This window comes from Vitis vinifera, chromosome 12 (genome assembly GCF_030704535.1).
Source record: "Vitis vinifera cultivar Pinot Noir 40024 chromosome 12, ASM3070453v1".
NCBI classification, from domain to species: domain Eukaryota; kingdom Viridiplantae; phylum Streptophyta; class Magnoliopsida; order Vitales; family Vitaceae; genus Vitis; species Vitis vinifera.
Window position 1 is genome coordinate 1,733,363 of NC_081816.1, and position 21,380 is coordinate 1,754,742.

The 21,380-nt window shown below is 31.4% G+C and overlaps 1 protein-coding gene and 1 long non-coding RNA gene across 2 annotated transcripts; both read right to left on the reverse strand.

Annotated features, from left to right (window-relative positions):
* Positions 1-26: 26 nt before the first annotated feature.
* On the reverse strand, positions 27-3,179 carry LOC100250616 (protein DETOXIFICATION 41). The gene is made up of 8 exons (XM_002282896.4): positions 2,745-3,179; positions 1,583-2,127; positions 1,417-1,503; positions 1,274-1,330; positions 910-1,148; positions 716-834; positions 532-618; positions 27-449 (listed from the first exon to the last, which is right to left on the reverse strand). Exons 1-8 carry the CDS (start codon positions 3,051-3,053, stop codon positions 378-380), a joined length of 1,515 nt encoding a protein of 504 aa, XP_002282932.1. The 5' UTR covers positions 3,054-3,179; the 3' UTR covers positions 27-377.
* Positions 3,180-14,283: 11,104 nt separating this feature from the next.
* On the reverse strand, positions 14,284-17,235 carry LOC132254792 (uncharacterized). The gene is made up of 2 exons (XR_009467162.1): positions 16,646-17,235; positions 14,284-14,609 (listed from the first exon to the last, which is right to left on the reverse strand). It is a non-coding gene; the product is annotated as an uncharacterized LOC132254792 (long non-coding RNA).
* Between the last annotated feature and the right edge of the window lie 4,145 nt (positions 17,236-21,380).

A 21,380-nucleotide genomic window follows, 5' to 3' on the forward strand; every position in this document is an offset into this window, starting at 1 on the left:
CTTCTGCATTTTGGCAGTTTCTCAAATCCAGGGAAATTGTGTTATTCATTCAAATATTTATGGAACGTCTTGGAAGTTTTTCTTTTCCAAGGGTTATTCCCTTTATCATTAAAAAGCCACAACAATACTAGAAGAACCCAACCCCCATGAATATCTATTCCTAATCTTTCCCGTACATGATTAGCTCTCATAGACAGGTGCATCAGCAGCAGGAAATGACCAAAACTTGAAGAAATCATATATGGATCTTCAGAATTAGCTTTACTCCTTACATTCTTCACTCAAAGGCAGAGGAAAAAAATAAAATAAAATAAAATTTAAAAGCCTATTGGAGATCATTTTGCTTGCAGAATAATGTGTGAATGGTGGAATTCTTCTCATACATCTTCCAATAAGTTTAAATTCTCTACATTTGCTGAGTTTCTCAGGCGCTCGGCGGCTTTCGAAACCTGGAAAAGCATCAGCAATGGTGATTACTTGCCCAATCCAACAAAGAAAATGATGCATACAATTTAATCAAGAGAAGCTTACCTCTGCATTCCAGTCTGTTCTTGCAGTTAGGATAATCAAAGTGACCGTTTGTAAAAGAACCCCAATTATCATACCCCACCAAATCCCCTGCACAAAAATCCCCATTTGTTTAGTACTAAACAAAAGCAAGAAACTGGGAATCAAGAAACCAAGAAAGCGTAGGAGAGAGGGAGATTCTACTCACTGCAACTCCTAAACTGGTTTTGAAGCCAAGAACACATCCAATGGGAAGACCAATGAGATAGTAAGTTGCCAGGTTGACGTATGCTACTATAGCTTGCCATCCACTCCCAATGGCCACGCCTGAATGCCCATGAGGATTAGAACATATATTTCAACAATACCCTGCCTAAACTGTTAAAATAGTTCCATGGATACCTGAGAGTATGGGCTGAATTCCATTTAAGAAGACAGAAATGGCAAGCAGTGGGGTCAAGTTGGACACTGCCTCAATTACCTCTGCATCATTTGTGAATAGCTTGCTCAATCCAACCTTGAAAATCAGAATGATTGCACTGAAAAATATGCTGATGATGATGCTGTTTGTGTTCACTACTAATACTGAGAGTTTCGCAACTTTTGGATGAGATGCCCCCAGCTCATTACTCACTCGAACACTGCAAGTCCCAAAAGCCTGTTAGTACCAACATTGTAACTAATGTACTTACCCGCCTTTTGGTTGCCTAGAAAACAAAGGAAAACAACATAAAAGGCGAAGGATGCCACCATACTAAGCACTGACCTTGTTGCTGCGCTCAAGCCCAGCATAAATTGCATATCCCAGTTCAAGTAATTCATACTGAAAATTCAAAAGGGAAAAATATGAGAAGTTATAGACATATACGAATGGAAGAGAAAAATGGATGCCTTTCTCAGCTGACATACCAAATGGAAATGGAGTCCAGTGAGATAGTAGGATTGGAGAGTAGACCCGATATAAGTACAAGTCCTTGGTTGTACCATATCTCCAAACTGCATTACCAAATTGTGGAACTCAATAAAACAATAAATTGCAGCTTTTGAAGTGAGAAATAAGGAGTGATTCACATACCACAACATAACAGCAGAAGCAACAGTTAGCTTGAAATAAGGCCACATTCCTTTAAAAGCTTTTGAAGAAAAGCCAGTCCAAGTTTCCTTGCAAGAGGGGCTTAGAAGTATGTAGAGTGCAATCACAACAACCAGAATCCACCAAGAAAAACTCAGTGTAAGGGCTGCTCCAAGAAGGCCATAGTCCAGGACATAAACAACTAGCCATGTCAGGAGAACATGCAAGAAGAAAACCCCAACAGCCATGTATGCTAAAGGGTTCACAATGTTCTGTGCCTGGAGGAACCTCTGCATTGGACAGCTTATGGCAAATGCATAGAGTTGAAGGATCAATCCACGAGCGAAAATTTGGCCTTGTGCCGATATGCTATCCGATTGGCCTATTGCACGGAGGAATGGACCTGAGAACCAATAGAGGAAGGTGAGAAGGACTGCTGCTCCCAAGTGTAGGATGATTGCTCTCTGGCAGATGATGCCCATTGCCTTGTATTTCTTTGCCCCATATGCTTGCCCACACACTGTCTGAACTGCACTGGCCATGCCCAACTGTTTGTTTGGGCAAAATAATCAATGAAAACAAATTTAGTTGGAATTTAAATATTCCCACGTCAGAAAAAAGCTAACAGAAGGGCCCCTACACCTTCCATCATGAAAATGTCTTCAAAATGATCCATGTTCCAGAACAGGGGATATGTGAATGCGACAGTGCTCAAGCAAATAATAAACAAAAATCTCTCTCTAACATCATAAACGGGGTTAAATGCATGAGAATTTTGCCATGCTCCCCAATTCCTGAAACTTCATACATAGTTTTTTGGGTAAGTGAAGAACTAACTGTTTAAATGATTACAACTGCAATACCCGAAAATTGTTAATCATCAATAAATCATACTTATGGACCATACAATTTTTGAAGTTTATGCTAGAATAATCTAAAACTAACTGAAATGAGTAAAATGCAACACTAGAAATGCAGGATTTTGTGGGGCTGCAACTGTCTAAATGTAGAGGTACTTTGGCTTGCCCCTGTTGTTGCCTTTTCAGCTAAAGGACAACATTTTTTTCCACACCCTGAACCCAAAAACACAAACTTGTTTTGTTGGTTCCTTATTCTCATCCATGCAGCTTAGTATCAGATCAAATTTAAAGAAAAACATGCATACCATAATCCCATAAGCAAGTCCCTGAATTCCCACACTGGCAATAGAGGCACCAGCCAGCTCCAAGGCCCCCAGGTGCCCTGTAAACATCAAGGTGACAAAGCTAAGCATGTAGTTGAAAATGGAAGCAACGATGGAAGACCCAGATAGGAGCCAGAGAAGCCTGGACTCCCACCCAAACAGCCGAGGCCACCATCTAACAGCCACTGGTTTGTGGGCCAAGAACTCCTCAACTGCAAAGGACGACAAGTCTGGAATCCGGGCATGGGAGTTGAGACCTAGTAACAGTGGCTGATACTCTTCTGAACCCATCCTTCTTTCACTCGTCGACCCTGCCACCGTCACAATTACCACTTACTGTTAACTCCCAAGTTTTATACTTATCAGAGGAGAAAATGAATGCAAGCTTGTATGGAGTTAGAAAGAAGCACATATATGAAACTGATATAGAACTACCATTCCAGGTTGATTAGTAGCAAGCGTTGGTGAAGCTACCATGCAAATGCTCTCACCTACCCCTAGGTGGAAGATCTAGTAGAATAGAATCTTCTAAATCACCTACTTCAGTTGCAGAAGAAAAAGTCTAGTTGGAGGGGTAGATAAAAAACTTGAGCCTATCTGCACAGCTTCCATGCAGACTTTAACTTTTAGGGTCCACTCAACTATCCTTGGATTCAATTGTTAGGGCATTTAAGTATTCCAGAGAAAGATAAAATTTGGGTTTAGATGATCTTACCCAAGAGATTATTAGGTAAGTCATAAAATACTTCAGTTCGTCAAACCTACCATTCAAATTTACTCATAATAAGTGTTGACTCATCTCTTCTTTGTCTTCTCAGGAGATAAGACATTTTCCTGGAGAACTAATTCTTGTAAGGTTTTCATTTGCTGCAATATTATTTGACTATATATGGATATTGCGTACGTAATCATTATTCCAAAATATTGTGGAAAGTAGGTCTGGATTATTCGGAGTTGTTGCATATGTTGAATGATGGGGCTATCTTGTGACAACTCCCGTGATAAATCCCGGGCACCTAACAATGTCATGGCGCACAACTCGCTCACCTAGGATGTGGGTGTGATGGGCAAGTGGTTTGTTGTGGGATCATGGATTACATTTGCCTAGCTACTTGGTCTCACGTTCCTACCTTTCGAATGGGTTTATTGGACTTTAATATTAGTTTTTCTTTAAAAAAAACTGAAATTTCTTATTGTAGCATGAAATCCTTTTTTTTTTTCTTTTCTTTTAATTTTTTATAATATTTTTAATAGTAAATTTTCTTAATGAAATCATCCTCACCAATCTTCTATAAAATTTGGAATTCATTTATACTATGTTTGGTTATCAAAACATTTGAGAGGAAATATAAGAGAAAAAATAGAAGAAAAGAAAAAAGAAAAAAGAAATAAATTTAAATTCGATAAAATTCATTTAACATATAAAAATTAAATAATAAAAATATATAATTTTTTAACTAATTCTAATTATATTTGATTTTTTTATATATATATTTTTCATAGTAAAACAAAAAATTATTTGTCTTAATACACTATTAGTTTTTATTTTTAAAATCAAAGAATGGTCACCTGTTCATATAAGATACAAGAGCAAATTCTTATATGTTAACACTAAAAAGTAATTGTCTTAAAAATAAATTAGAAAAATTGAGATATCAAAGTATTTTTATTACCCCAAATTTTAAAAAAATTCAAGTCATTTAAAAGTATGACATAAATCAATACTTTTTTTTAATAAAATTTTATATTGTGATAAAAGAATTTCTTATTTTAAAAATAAAAAATAAGAAATAAACGTGTACTTAAATCATTTTTTTTCCCCTTTTCCTTACTATTCGTATTTGTGTCATCACAACTCCTAAACTTGTTACGAAGCCAAGATTGCATCACATGGGTAGCTTCACCTTACTGCTGCATTCAGTTGCACATGCCAGTTCAAGCTCAAGTTTAAATGTGAGGATTTTTAAACATAAGCATACCAAAGGAAGTGAAAATTGAAAGAACATAGTCTTGTTGATCCTTGATATAACAAGCGGAAATGGGTTGTAGTGAGACGGTCAGATTGGAGAGGCGGCTTGACACAAGTACGCTGCACCATGTCTACAAATTGCATTATAAAGTGATCCAAAGCGGAACCCACCAAGGAACTCAAATGAAGAAATGTGCTCCTATCCCTTTGGTCGAGTTTTGGGCCAAAATGGGCTTCTTCAAAAACTTAATATTAAAAGTGGATTTCTTCCAAAACTATTGTTCAAAATAACCCCCATTAATCCACATAAGCATAAAAACCATTTTTTTTAATACTATTTTTGTTTACTTTTCCAGCTTCTCGTCCCGTTCTCTGTTCTTTGTGTAATTTTTTTCTTCAAAACCCTAGCCCCACCAGTAGGCCACTGTGAGAGAGACATTGTTGGAGCTACAAAGCATCAAGGTTGAAGTTGGTCTCAATCTTCTTTTTGGCTTATTTTATGTAAAGTTTTTGACACTTTCCCATTTTTTTTCCCATCTCGGAATCTTGGTTTTCAGAAAAAAAAAAAAAAAATTCCCCATTACTTTTGTTTTTCTCTTTTGTTTACGTCCTTCACGGCTATTTGAGCATAAATGGTTTGTTATCATCCAAAGATTGAAGCCCTTAAGATGCAGACATTTGTTGAAGTTTCTAGGGAAAATGAAATTTTATGGGGAAAAATGACAAATCCGTGATTCTAATATATAGGTTCTATAAGATAAAAGGGGCAAATCCTTCATAGAATGATGAGTCCATATCACCCGAGGTTTGCTTTACCACTAGCTAAAATAAATGCATGGATGTTGGAGGAAATAGCCTAAAAAAAAAATAATGGGTAAATATTAGTGCTAGTAAATTTCATAAAAAAAAATATTCTTTTCTTCCTCCCTATATTTAAATAAACAACAACTTTCTAATGAGTAAGCAGACTAGAATCAAAGATGAATGATATTCCCATTGACTATTTAGATATATACCATGTACCATTCCCAGAACCCCCACTTATAGAAAAACATAGTTTTTGGTATTGGGAATTTTTTCCCTTTGTTCTCAAAGAAGGAAGAAGCTTTAAGTTTATTCCATGTTATATGCATCGATGCCACTCTATAAAAGCTATTGTCCAACCTACTTGTAACTTGTAACTTTTAATGTTACATCCTTCTCAATGTATGATGCATCCTATCCTATATTCACAAAATACTAGATGGTGGATCCTGTTTTGGTTCTCAATTAATCGACATTGTTAGGGTATTCAAGCCCCATGAAAAGAACTTGAGTCTTATCTAAACATTAACGTCTATATCATTGAAAGTTAAACACATGTTTTAAGGGTGTTTATACAGAATTTTAAATCACGGTTCCTAACATACATTTTGGAAAAGCTTGGTCATTTTGTTTTATGTAAGTACTATTGCTTCCACTTCTTCTACTGCTAAACACAGGAGTTAAAAGTTATCCCAACCAAACAGACTCTTAAACTAGAGAAAAAAATGATGAAAAAATGAAATCTCCAATAGTAATGTAATTTTCAACAAATTACACAAACATTTGATAGGATGATATTCATGCTCTCAAAATCTTCACTTGCACCAAAAGGTAAAAGACAAGTGAGTGATAAAAAGACAACTTTCACATTCAAAGTCTAATAAAATTAGAGCTGTTTGTGTGGAAAGAAACAAGGACACGTAAAGGCGTATTTGGTTTGATGGTTTCCTAAAAACTTGACTTTAAGCATAACTAATAGTTCCTTGTAAAAGAAAAGGTGAAGTGTGTCTTGAAAACACTAGAGTTTTCCTATGAGAAGAATCACTCCTATGGGAGACTTGTTTCTTTGGATATGGAATTTGGTAAGGGTAGCATCCAGTACTTAGATTCTTGTTTTGTCAGTGTTGTGATAAGAATTCACAGGTTGAATACCAATCTTTCCTTTCTTTAGCTACCATAGAAGGAAACTAGGAACATTGAAGTTGAGAAGATAAAGTGCCTATTGTCAAAAGAACTCATAAGTGGAGGCATTTACTAGTGCCATTTTCTGCACCTAATTCGGCTCGGATTAGTGAAGTGAACTACTTGGGACCACAGCTATGTGTCCTTGGACACATCTAGATGTTTAGGTAGGGTGTGATGCTAGGGAATATAAAAAAAAATGTCAGGAAAGCATTTTTATCATTATACTAGAATTTAGAATCACAATCTACATGTTATCTACATTCTACACTGCAAGCATAACAACAAGGAAGGTTATCAAATATGATTTTCATGATCTAATTTTTAAAATAACACCAAATAGAATATCAAAGTTAGGTTTTTAGGTGGCTGACATCTAATTCTATTTGTATCAGTTGTTATAATTGAGTGTAGCATGACAGAACGGGTATGGGGGCTTAGGATTGAATAAGCAATGTCAGAAAGAAGATAGAATCAAAAGGAATGGAGAGCCTTACCTGCCCAAGCCATAGAAGTTATTATAAGCATTACAATTATGACTTAACTTCTACTTCTGGTGACCATACTAAATAAAATAACCAGATCCAATTCCACACTAACTGAGTTAGCTTGAAGGTTACCTACTTGATATTCTCCACTTATGGGAGTAAATTGTATTATTCGTTCTATTATGGTAACAAAGTTTTTAATTGTATGTTTCATATATAAAACATTACAATAACCTTAGGATATGGTTTTTATTTATGAGATATTGAAAATTATTTTTTTACAAGGTTCTTTAAAAAATCTCAATTTTTTTGAAAATAACATATTTAACATATATTTATTTTAAAAAATATATTTAACAGATAATTTTTAGTTGTAAAAAAATTAACATATTTAAAAAATATTTATTTTAAAATTTAATTTTTAATATAAAAATATTAATTTAATTTTTCAATAAAATATTAAAAGTTAATCTCATCCTAATTATCAAATTAGAAAAATAAAATAAACGTTTTTGTAACCCAAACAAATGTAAAACATTTTATTGGACCAAAAAATAAAATAAAATAAAATACATCAAATTATGTAATAATAGACATAGTAGTAAGCTCAACAGTTTTTCAACATCCAAATAAGAGAATTACCATTAGATAGTTTTCTAAAAATATTTTATAATTTTTTGTATTATATATAAATATGTTGTAATTTTATGAATAATAAGTTGAGAAATTTGTATTTCATATTTCAATTCTCGAACATAAATTTGTTCTTAAAAAAAATTTGTAAGAACTATAGAATAGAGTTAGTTGACTAGTTTTTTAAGATGTGATATATGTTATTGGAACTCGGGGAACTTCCTTAGTAGCCTTTTATTTTTATTTTTTTTCATGTGTTTGTACAAGTCGTCAATGGAGAAATCGTTAGGTAAAAGCTAGTATTTAGGGAATGATGAAATAATGCTTATCCATTATGCTAGCACCCCATACAAGGGTCCTAATGCCCATATTGATGTTTAGTATTATGACCAATGCTACAATTTATTGCCATTATTTGGGCCATCTAAGACATACTCATGAATTTTTATTTAAAAATCAATAAAAGAAATTGAACCTAAACCCTATGCTATTTTATTTTATTTTTTGACTAGAAAATGACATGTTAATTTGCATTGGAGGACTCTGATAGTGATGCTTGTCGCACTGGTATTGTTGATATTATTTGTATGACCACTGATGTTATGTGCATTATTTGGGAGGATTATCATATCCCACATGTAGAGCATGGAGGAGGTAGGTCACCAACCCAGTCAACAGTTACTCGACTACCACTTGTTCGAGGTAGGTCGACATCTTGAAGGAGAGGTAGATATATTAGTTGTTAGCCCATCACATCGTCAGTATCAACATTATTACAACCCTCTACCTTTTTATCCTCATGATTAGTACACTCACTCATCTCTTCAGACCTACCATTAGTGCAACCCCCTACCTCTTTAGACCCACCATCAGTACAACCCTCTATTTCTTTAAACTTACCTTCAGTTCAGGCCTCTACTTCTTTAGACTCACCATCAGCACAACCCTCTACCTTTTCAGACCCACTATCAGTACAACCCCCTATCTCTTTAAACCTACCTCCATTACAACTTCCTACCTCTTCAGACTCACCATCAGTAGAGATTGACACATCTACTCAGCTAGATTTACTGTCAGCCATTCTGAGAGATAGGCGGGGCTTACGTCGACCTAAATTGCTACCTCCACCACCACCTCTATTTCCAGCTGTAGCCCCATCACAGACAAATGTTCTTCATGTGTCACATGCAGTACTTGCTACAGTTAGAAAAGAACGTCCAAAAAGGAAGAGAGTATCAGTTACACATAGGTTCTCTCCTTGTAGAAGCATGCGAGATTATATATGTTTTTTTTTTCCACTATATTAATGTTTACTGGGTATTTTTTGTGACTTTAATTAAACCACTAAAAATTACATTTTGTAGTAGACTTCTTCTAATTAATTTCATTAACTAATTTTGTCAAAAAAATATATTTATGACAACTGAGGCTTAAAAGTATACTATTATTTCGATAAAGATAAATTTGTTATAATACAAATAAATTAATATCTTTAAAAAAAATTAAATATCTTAAATTAATAAATTATACAATTTTATATATTATTTATATGTTATATAAGTTTATTATTTTAATATTATTAATTTATTAATAAATACAATATTCATTTATAATATCTTCTATTTATCAATTTATGTTTGTTGAAGTAATACTAGATTCTTAAGTTTAAATATAAATAATTTATTATTAAATTATATATTTTTAATTTTAATAATAAATTTTATTTTAATAGTTTTTAATTAAATTTGAAAGTAAAAATAAAATTATAATTGAAATCTCAATTAGCAACTGCGGCTTAAAAGTATACTATTATTTCGATAAAGATAAATTTGTCATAATATAAATAAATTAATATCTTAAAAAGCAATAAATTAAATATCTTAAATTAATAAATTATACAAATTTATATATTATTTATATGTTATATAAATTTATTATTTTAAGATTATTAATTTATTAATAAATAAAATATTCATTTATAATATCTTCTATTTATCAATTTATGTTTGTTGAAGTAATACTAGATTCTTAAGTTTAAATATAAATAATTTATTATTTAAGTATATTTTTTAAATTTCAATAATAAATTTTAATTTAATAATTTTAATTAAATTTTAAATTTTAAAAAAAAAATTAACTGAAGCCTCAATTGGCAATTGTGACTTTAGTTCAAAAATGAAGCCGCAGTTGCCAATTGAGGTTTCAATTTAAAAATGAAGCTGCAATTGCCAATTGAACCTTTAGTTTAAAAATGAAGCCTCAATTGGCAACTGCGATTTTAGTTCAAAAATGAAACTATAGTTGCCAATTGAGGCTTCAGTTTAAAAATGAAGTCTCGGTTGGCAACTGCGGCTTTAATTCAAAAATGAAGCATCAGTTGCCAATTGAGGCTTCAGTTCAATAGTGAAGCCTCAGTTGACAACTGCGGTTTTGGTTTAAAAACTGAAGCCTCAGTTGACAACTGCGACTTCAGTTCAAAAATAAAACCTTAGTTGCCAATTGAGACTTTAACTAAAATAATGAAAAAAAATATTTTTTTATGACATGACGCCTACGTGGCATCAAAAAGGCCAATTTGAATATAAGTTTCATAAAGTGGTTAGATCCTATATTTTTTTTTTAATAAATGGGTCATTTTGACCCAAAACTCGCTTTGGTCCCTAGCATGTAGGTGAGACATCATCATTTTCATAATAGACAACTCTCATCAACAAAAATCCAGGCTTTCAGATACTCCCAACTGTCCATATTAATCATTATGATTATGATGTGAAGGCCAACATAATAGGATCACAATCTTATGATATTATCCCACGTTAATGCATTCAGAGCATAGACTTGTTTGAGTAGACTTGTTTTCAACACTCTAATTTCTTCAAAGTAACACCCCAAAGTCATTAACAAAAGAATTGGCATACTATCCATGGGCGCTAGATAATTCATTGACACTTGGAATTGTGAGAGGACGCTAAAGGGTTGTGCATAATCTGTAGACATCCACAAGCCATGCCAACTTGGTGGACCCATTCTCATCACAACACAGTTAGTGTGATGTGGCACAAAATATATAATAAGCCCAACACATGAGTTAGTTTTTTTTTTTTTTTTTTTTGTGGCAACTCTTTTTGAATAATATTACTTTTAATTTCCAGTTGGAAGGTTATGTAAGGTTTTTTTTTATTTGATGTGATGCAGGTGTATAAAAACACAACTCTCAATTTTTATTTTCATAGATTAGTTCTTCTATTGCTGCCATGGATGCAAGCTAAAAACAAGCTAAACCATGTTAAATCCTGTGTTGATGCTCTTCATCCTTTGTTTCTTTTCTCATTAGATCATTGATTATTTGTTTCTTAAGAAGCATTATTTTTCTTGCTATTTTTAACAAACTAGAATAAGAGCTTGGTTGATATTTGAGATGAGATCAATAAAAAGTGAGATTGAAAGATTCATTGGGAAAAACGATTTCAATGTCTGGAGAAAGATGATGAAAACTATTTTGTTTCAATAAAGAGTGAAAGGTGGATTGAAGGATGAGTCGGAGCTACGAGTCACCATGATGGCAAAAGAGAAATTAGACATGGATGAGAAAGCTTACCATTTGATCATTCAACTCTTGGAGATAAAGCTCTGAGGGAGGTTTCAAAAGAAACTATATATAGTTAAGGGTGTTTGGAACAAGCTTGAGTAACTTTATATGGAGAACTCCCTTTCGAACAGGTTGCATTTGAAAGAAAGACTCTTGATTTAAGATGCGGGAGATAGGTCAATTGTAGATAATCTTGATGATTTTGCCAACATTGTCTTGGGATGTCTAATATAGGTATCAAAGTGGATGACAAAGATAAGGTAATCTTGGTGTTAAACTCTATGCCTAGTTTGTATTCCAGCTTTAAGGAAACTATGAAGTACGGTATAAAAACCTTTAACATTTGAAGAAGTTCAATATGCTCTTAGATCAAAAGAACTGGAGCTAAAGAGGGAAGGGTCAAATGGTGAAGGCCTATCTATTAAGGGAATGACAAAAAAAAGAAACACCAAAGGAAATTTATAGTGTGTAGATGGGAGAAGATCAATAATAGGTTATTTGTTTATAGTGTGTGGATGTATATGTTGAGCTGTAAATAGAATAGGAGAATGATTTTCCTATTATGTTAGTTTCCTATTTCTGTAAATAGATAGTTTTATTAGTTTCCTATTTCTGTAAATAGATAGTTTTATGATTTAGGAATAAGTTAGTTTCCTATTATGTCTCTTGTTTCCTATTTCTTCTCTTGTAATCTCCTATATAAACTGTGTGTATAGTCAATCTAATAGACAGAACTTATTATTTTTCATCTCATATTTCGTGTCAGTATAGAAATTGGAAATCTACACTACAAAATATTGTGGTTCTCTCTACCATCGAAGCTAAGGAATTAGAAAAGTTTAACAGTTTTCTGTGATAGCCAAAGTGTTATTTGTTTGATAAAGAACCAAGGTTTCCATGAGATGACTAAACACATAGACAAGAATTCCACTTTAAAAGGGATATTGTGGAACAAGAATTGGTGAATGTCAAGAAAATTTCAACCAAGGATAATCCAACTGATATGCTTACAAAACCAACTCCAAATGTCCAGTTTAAGCAATGCTTGAACTTGATCAATGTTAGATCATATGATAGTGACAACAAGAAGTAAAGGGGAATCAATCTAAGTTGAACTTGATATCTTATTTTGGTGCCAAGGTGGAGATTGTTGTGATGTGGCACAAAATATATAAGCCCAACATGTGAGTTAGTTTTTTATTTTTTATTTTTTATTTTTTATTTTTTATTATTTTTATGTGGTAACCCTCTTTGAATAATATTCCTTTTACTTGCTAGCTAGAAGGTTGCTATGTAAGTTTTTTGATTCAATGTGATGCAGGTGTATAAAAACACAATTTCTTAGCTAGGTTTTCAAGTGATCTCTATTTTAAGAGAAAAAACAAGGGTTGTAAAAGGGTTAAGTGTTGAAAGGATTGTGTACTATAATTATCTCAACTTTTCTCTCTAGTGGATTGGTTCTTCTATTGCTCCCGTGGATGTAAGCTTGAACAAGTTGAACCATGTTAAATCCTATGTTGATACTCTTCGTCCTTTGTTTTACTTCTCATTGGATTGTTGATTGTTTGTTTCTTGAGAAGCATTATTTTTCTTCTTGTTTTTAACAACAATAAATAAGGATTAACCATCATTATCATTACCTTGATTGGACATTCCCTCTAACATGGGACACTTATTCAAATATCAACAAAGAGTATCTTTCTTAACGAATGACAACCAATGACCTTAACTACTAGTGCTTCACTCTTTGAAAAATGTAAGAAACCCACACACACACACACTTAACGAATGACAACCAATGACCTTAACTACTAGTGCTTCACTCTTTGAAAAATGTAAGAAACCCACACACACACACACACACATATATCTAAACTATAAAAAGGGAAGCTAACTCTCAAAGTAATGTAAAAAACTATCACTCTTTGTTGAATCCTCTTACTTGGAATCATGGCTAACTTGATCCTCAGAGAGGCTCAATCTAAACTATTAACCTCTTCCCTAGCCTTACTCTTGTAAATCAACTAAGGTTATGTTTGGTTGTCGAGATAGGATAGGATAAGGTATATATATTCTAGAATATCATATCTCACTAAATAGGAAATACATATCCTATGATATGATTTTTAATGAGATATAATATCCTTTGATATACATATTCTATAAACATGAAATTCTAAGGTAGTATATCCAATGAGATATGTTATACTATATCATGTCTATATTTAATTTATGAAATTAATAAAAAAAAATGTGAAATATATATTATTTTTAATGTTTAAAATAAAAATTATCTCACATTCCAATATTTTCTATTTAAAAAAAAAAACTCTTATATTTGATAATATTCATGATTGAAATATTTAAACTTTATAAATAATTTTTTTATATTATGTTATTCAATATATAAAAATAATTTATATATCATATATTAATATTATTTATATTATTTTAAATGTAAATTTAATTTATAATAAAAAATTATTTTGTAAAAAGAGTATATAAAAAAATAAAAAATTGATAAAAAAAAAAAAAAATTATGATATATGATATATGCATATCTCATGTCTTAATATGAAATTAACATATTTCATGTAAAAGAGATAAAAAAAAAAAAAAAAATAGGGTGAATGATATATCTCATCACTTATTTTATCTCATATTTGGTTGAATATAAGATAGGATAAGTTTATCATTTCCCATTATTAACTAAATATGGGATATGATATAATATCGTTTCTCTTATCATATTTTATGTTATATCTAACCAACCAAACATGGCTTAAGCAGATATCATGGGGGTTAGTTGAAAGGGGGAGAAACACTCAATTGAGAGAGAGATTATCACATACCACAACATAACAGCAAAGCAATAGTTAGCTTGGAATAAAGCGCCCAAATTCCTTTACAAGCTTTTAGAGGAGCCAGTCCAAGTTTCCTTGCAAGCAGCTGGGATTAGAAGCATATAAAACGAAATAATGATAACCAGAATCCTACAGTGAAAAGAACATGTCTATAGAATATGCAAGAGGCTTTCCCTAACAGCCATATAAACTGAAAGTTTTACAATGTTTTGTGCTTGGGAGAACCACTGCAGTGGATAGATTTTTGCATAGGCATACAATTGAAGGATCAATCTCCTTGCTCTATGATTGTCCTATATATTTCCTTGTGGAATGAACCTGCGTACCAATAGAGAAAGGTGAGAAGGATGGTCATTCCCAGGTGCAAGACAATTTCTCTTTGGCAAATGATACTCATTGCCATGTGTTTCTTTTATTGGGATCAAGAAATCAACTAGTTGTTATTGATGTCAAACACTCATCTTGTCTTATCATCCTAAGGTACATGTTGAGGCTTAATTCATCCCACACAACATACCCATTTTGGGGTTGATTCATCCCAAGGTCTAAAACATTACCTTGCCATCTTCGACCTTACACATTCAGCCCAATATCACTTCCTTAACATGGGATTTATACCACTTGAACCCATGACTTAACTTTAATACATGGTTCTAATGGCATTTATTAGGACAAAAAACTTACTCATCTCATCTAAAAACCAATTTACTATTTGTAAGGTTAACTAATCCTCTTTATATAGTTTGATGTCACAAACATTCACAGTCATCTTGACCTTATAAACACGTTTTAAAGGTTGTGAGACCTCCTTTGAGCCCAAAGCGAACAATATCTACACGGTTGGGTGCGAGTCATTACAAATGGTATCAAAGTCAATCCTCAACCCCGGTGTGAGGGTTTGTTTGATCCCTTAGGAGGTGTTTGTTTATTTGGTCCTGTAATCTCATTAGACACAAGGAGGACGTTGTGTCTGCATGAAGGGGTGTTTGTGACATTCCACATCGGATAGAGAGAAAATTTTCTAACTATGAACTCCTCTTAACCTTATAGATACGTTTTAAAAGCGTGAGACCTCTTTTGAGCCCAAAGCGGACAACATCTACATGGTTGGATGCAGGTCTTTACCGTTGCATGCCTAATATCTTTGCTAGCTCCATATATATGCTTAACTACAAATGATTTGCATTGCAAATAGTCATGCCCAATTGTTGCTTGGAACAAACAAGAAGCTAGGACTTGCTTAATAACTATTTTTTAAAATAGTTTTCTATTTTCTAGAATTAAAAAATAGGAAAATATGTTTGAGAAACAAAAACCAAGATCTTTTTAAAGAACATCTTTTAGTTGTTTTTATTTATTTTCTTATGAAAGTTTAAAAAATAATTATTTAAACATGAAAAATAATTAAAAATAAAAAACTATTGATAAAAGTTTTTTTTTAAATATATTTAAAAACATAGAAAAGATTAATAACATTTTAAGTTCTTTGAACATATTTTTGTTTAATAAAACATAGAAAACATCAAAACTTATAGTCCTATTAGTAGTAATTCTAAGAAGTGCTTCTAATTTTTCCGGTGCTTGAAAATTTTTATTTTTCTAGTGTTAGAAAGAAAGGGTAGAAATACTTTCTAGAATCAAAACTTATAGTCCTATTAGTAGTAATTCTAAGAATGCGTTTAGCAATAATTTTAGGAAGTGTTTCTACCCTGTCTAATACTTGAAAGAATTTTTTTTTTTAAAATGTTAAAAGCATTAAAAAAACATTTCTTAAAATCACTACCAAACGCACTCTTATTCTCAAACATTGTTTTTGAAAAACAATTTTTGAGATTTAATATGTTGTAAAACAAAAATTTGTTTGGAACCTATAATGTATTTAACCTATTTTTAATGTTTTTAAATATATTTTAAAAATAATCTTTATATCTAGTACTTTATTTTTTATCATTCTATATATTTGTATAATTAATTTTTAATATAAATCTTAGAAAATAAGTGAAAATAATTAAAAATAACTAAAATATGTTATTTGAAAATATTTTGTTTTCTATTTTTTGGGATAAAAAACAAAAATTAATTTTTTGATTTTTTGTTTTAAAAATGGCAAGTTATTGTCGAAAATAATTGCATGTGATGTCTAAATTCTCCTTTCCTCTGAAAAACTGTTCTTTGAAAACATTTATCAAGCAGAGTGGAGATTCTCCTTTCCAAAACAACTTTATTTCACTATTAGATTTGATTGTTGATATGACTGCCAATCTGAAGTCTTAACAGCTAATGCTTCATGCATGGAAATTGAGGACGTGGAATAGGAAAGTTATGTAACAATAACATACACAAAAATTGCTCACCTCCCTCTGGTCACTCTAGAATTGGGGCTGAATTAATATTCATCCCAAACGTAACGTTGATCCACTCCTCAAAACTTGTACTCCATCCATTCCTACAGAATTCGACACAGTTCTCACCAGGCGGTAGGCTGTAGCACTGCTGTTGAAACAACCAAGTTAGCATCAAGCTAAAACCTAATCCAAAGATGGCTTACTATTTAACTCCCAAGGTTTCATGCTTTGTTCTTTGAAGAATCAGAAGCAATTAATAATAGCCAACTTGTTTGTTCGTTTGTTTTCCCTGTTCTCAACCACACAGCCCATATTAAGCAGATCTCTGTTGTATTACCACACCCGCAACTGAGGCAGCAGCCAGCTCCAACCGATCACAGAAGGTAAGAATCCCAAATGACCATGCCCCCCACTAACATACTAGCTAGCCTCAACTCTCCTGCTATGAAAGAGAAAGAGGTCACCATCTCACAGGCACTATGGCTTGTGCACCAACAAAACCTACACCTCCACTGCACCCATGACAAGACATGAATTTCAGAATGCGAGTTTTGAGTTTTCTGATCCCATATATAGTGCGGAGGGAAAGAAGCAAGGAGAAGACAAAACCATGGTGCTGGGAAGAAATTAATAACGATTGTGAAATATAGCTACCATTCAAATTAGTTAAGGTGAAAGCATGAAAGCATGCGAGGGACGTAGGTGACTGACTCTTCACGTTGTATATACATATGTTCTCAACTACCCCCTGAGTGTAGGTTCTACGTCTCCATCCACTTGCTGCTCTATCTAGCAGGGTCCAACTCAAGGGGTTAGATAGCTAATTAGCTTGATTTAGGTTTTTCAAACCACCCATTCATCACTGACCACAACTATACAGCGTCGACCTTCAAATCATTGACCCAGTTGTTTTTCATTGCCTAATCTAATTTAATTTTAATCTTTTGAATTGTTTATATATCATACCAAAAATAAAAATAAAACAAAAAAAAGAGTGATGGCCTCATAGTAAGGATGGCAATGGGGCGGGTTTTTTTCGGTACCCGCCCCGTCATGCCCATAATGGGACGGAGTTTAATTTCAATAAGCAGATTTGGGATGAGTATGAGATTTTTTTTAAAAACCCGAGACGGGTTTGGGTATTACCACATCCCGTCCCACCACGCCCAATTATATATAAAATTAATTTTAAATTTTAATTTAATTTAAATTTTAAAATTAATTTAATTTAAAATTTTATTTTACTATTTTTAATATATTGATAATAATAATAAATTTTAATAAAATAAGTTATAAAAAATATAATAATTTTATTATTTATAAAATATATTTATTTTAGTGTGATTAAAAAATTCAAAAGTAATTTAAAAAAAATTAAATGGGGCATGAATAAGAATTATTTTTAATTAAACGGGGCGGGATTGGGATGGGGCTCAACCCGCCCCGTTGCCATTCCGACGTCGTAGTCTTATTTATATATCAATATCTTTAATTCTTGGCATGTGATTTGTAACTAATCAAATCCCATGTAATCCCCCTGCACGTATCCAAGAAAATTCTGAAGTATGGGATAGGTATGGTCAAACAATGATTGGATAAGGGTTGGTGAGTCACGTGCAGGATTCACCGCTCAACTGTCCCTCCCCCTGTCTCTTTCTGCCCTGTTAGAGGGTACTTTCGTGCCTAAATTGCCCCACCTCACCTACCCCTACCTTACCCTACCTCACCTACCCCTAGGCGCTTCAATCAAAGTTGCTTTGGTCAAGTCTAGACAATGGGTGTGGGAGAATTACAATAGAAGGTGGGGTATAAGGGGCGCAGGAGGGTGTGACGGTGAAAGATTATCTATAGTAATAACCCCATTTTTTATTTTTTTTTAAAGGAAAATATATCCTCATATTTTTTATTTTAAAAGTCCAACATATTTCCGTTTTGCCTTTTCTCCAATTTTTTAGTCATCATCATTAATAACCTAAGAGTAATATTAATACCAATATATATAAATAATATAATATAATAATTAATCATAAATTATTTCCAATAATTAAAAAATAAATTTATTATATTTTTTATTATAAAGATTTCATAAGAAAATATTACAACATTTTTTATTTTTTTTTATTAAATAGATTTCAAAAAATTTTAATTGTTTAATTTTATAATATAACTATTAAGAAATTATTATTATAGAAAAAAATTGTTGTTATAACTATTAAGAAAGGAAATAAAGGCACTTATTAATATATTGTACTTTTAGTATACTTAAGTTGTAAGTTTAATACATAAGTGTTGTAACCACAATTCACATCTTTTTCTTTTCTAATTATTATTATTTTATTATTATTTCTATTAGTAATAACTTATCAAATAAGAATAATATAATAATTAATTATAAATTAGTATTTCATTCATTATTCTTTTAAAAATATTATAAATAACTTGTCTAAAATGATGATGATAATAATATATAATATAATAATTTTACAAATTATTGTTTCATTCCAATAATTAAAAATATAAAGTAATTATATTATTTATTATATAGATTTCATAATTTTTGAAATGTTTAATTTTGCAATATAACTATTAAGAATATATTACAATAAAAATATATATATTTTTTTTTTTTTATTAAATAGATTTCCTAAATTCATTACTAGTTTTACAAATATAACTATTAAGAACATATTATAATTAAAGATTATTTTTATAACTATTAAAAAACAAAATTAAAGCATGTCGTAATATATTATACTTCTAGTATATTTATGTTATAAGTTCAATTAATAAATATTGTAACTACATTTCAATACATAATAATTGATAAAGTAAGGCTAATCTAATTAAGAGAAACACAAAGAGGGAGTGAATTGGGTTTTTTGAAAATCTTTTTCAAGTACAACAATTTTAAGTAAAATAAAACACAAAAGAAAAGAGATTAAGTTAGAGAGAGCAAACACTAATTTTATAGTGGTTCGGTACCTTTTACTTATGTCCATTTTCCTTAAACTCCTAACCAAATGAGGGTTTCACTATCCTTGAAGCTTCAACCAAGCTTCCGATATTTTACACTTACATTTTAACTCCAATGGGTTATTACACGATCCCTTCAAGTACCCACCAATTTGAAGTTTTCTATTCACACAAACTCATTTAAAAATGATAGAAACTCTCAACCTAACTCAATGAAAATTCAATTAATGAATGACAAGATGCACTAAATGATATACAAATAAGAAGTTAATGCACCAAAATGAAATAAATGAGAGTTTTGAACGAAGAACAAGTAGGTAAACAATTGGTTGCAAGTGTTTTCTTACAAGTAGGTAAACAATTGGTTGCAAGTGTTTTCTTACTCATATATAAAGTGAAGTTCTCAATTTATAGGTTTCAGCCTCATACACCCAAAATGCCAAAAAGTGGTATCATCTAGTCGAGCACCAATTTGACCAGCTGTTATGCATTAAATACATTACATATCTCTGTTGTTAAAAAAAAATATGTAAAAATGGACATATGTATGAAATAAAGTTTTTTATCTTTCACTATTCAAGGCTATTATTAATACCATATATAACCTCTAACCATTGTACATAAAACTTGAATAATTCTTTAAAAGTTTCTATTTTATAATTATTTTCAAATAAATACAAAATCCGCTTTTCTCAAAAATAAAAATTAAATACTAAAATGAAAATCTCCCAGCATAAATCTAGATTTTGTGAGGTGTCTTGCTCATCAGTCATATTCAAAATCCACATCAATTCAACCAATTTTTTCTATCATGGGTCACTCCAATTTTCGAGGCATACCCATGCCAGGTGGAAAGCAAATACAGTCATTGAGTTGCGCTGTCAGCATATCAAAGCCATCATTGTCGGAGGCCGATCAGTTTAGAAGAAAACAAACCTTTATCATCTGGAACAACTAGTCAAAATATTCATTTTAACAGCCAGTCCTTTATTCAACAACCCCATGTTGAATTTTTTTTCCTTCTTGATTGGTTTCTTTCAACAACCAGTAAAATCCTCAAGTTTGCTCAAGTATTTTACCAAAATTAAGTCATATTATAAACTCAGAAAACTATTTACCCATCATTACCCATGAATATATCTTCTACTTGTATATTTTGAGGCTCATTTATAGGCTTGCATGAGTGAATTTCTCTCATCTTCTCCTATTCGTAGGCGTTGAATCCAGTTCAAATTGAGGAAAAATAAAAGGGAAATGAAATATAATATTTCTATTAGTTGAAAATCATTCTACAATTTATTAATTATTAGGTAATTTTTTATTTTTTATTTGTTAATAATGCTTATAATTAAAATATTTAGAACTTAGAAATAAAAAATATTATATTATGGTGTTAAATATATATAAAAATATTTTGTATACATTAAATATTATTTTAAATAATATTATATCATTCACATATTTTTCTAATCGGGTTCTTTTTCGAATTAAAAAAATAATTTTTTTAATCAAAATTTTTGTTTTATAAAATTAGTAAAACATCAAAAATTTTAAAAATGAAAAAAAACGAGTGAAGGGAATAAACTTATGATCCATGGAATTTGTGTATAGTATATCTCAATGTAGGATTCTTATAACCCATGTAAAGAGGATATAAAAACCAATATTTTTAGAATCGGACTAGTCAGCGAATTGAAAAAGTTATATATTCGTGGTTCAGTGATCGGATCGATAGTTAAACTGCAGTCAAATCGGTGATATCATAAATATA

Bases quoted from the DNA above. Each gene is read 5' to 3' on its own strand.
- LOC100250616 (XM_002282896.4), bottom strand. From the start codon at position 3,053: ATGGGTTCAGAAGAGTATCAGCCACTGTTACTAGGTCTCAACTCCCAT. The intron at 2,128-2,744 runs GTATGCATGTTT...CCAAACAAACAG, and splicing joins GACTTGCTTATGGGATTATG to TTGGGCATGGCCAGTGCAGT. The intron at 1,504-1,582 runs GTATGTGAATCA...TTGGTAATGCAG, and splicing joins GCTTCTGCTGTTATGTTGTG to TTTGGAGATATGGTACAACC.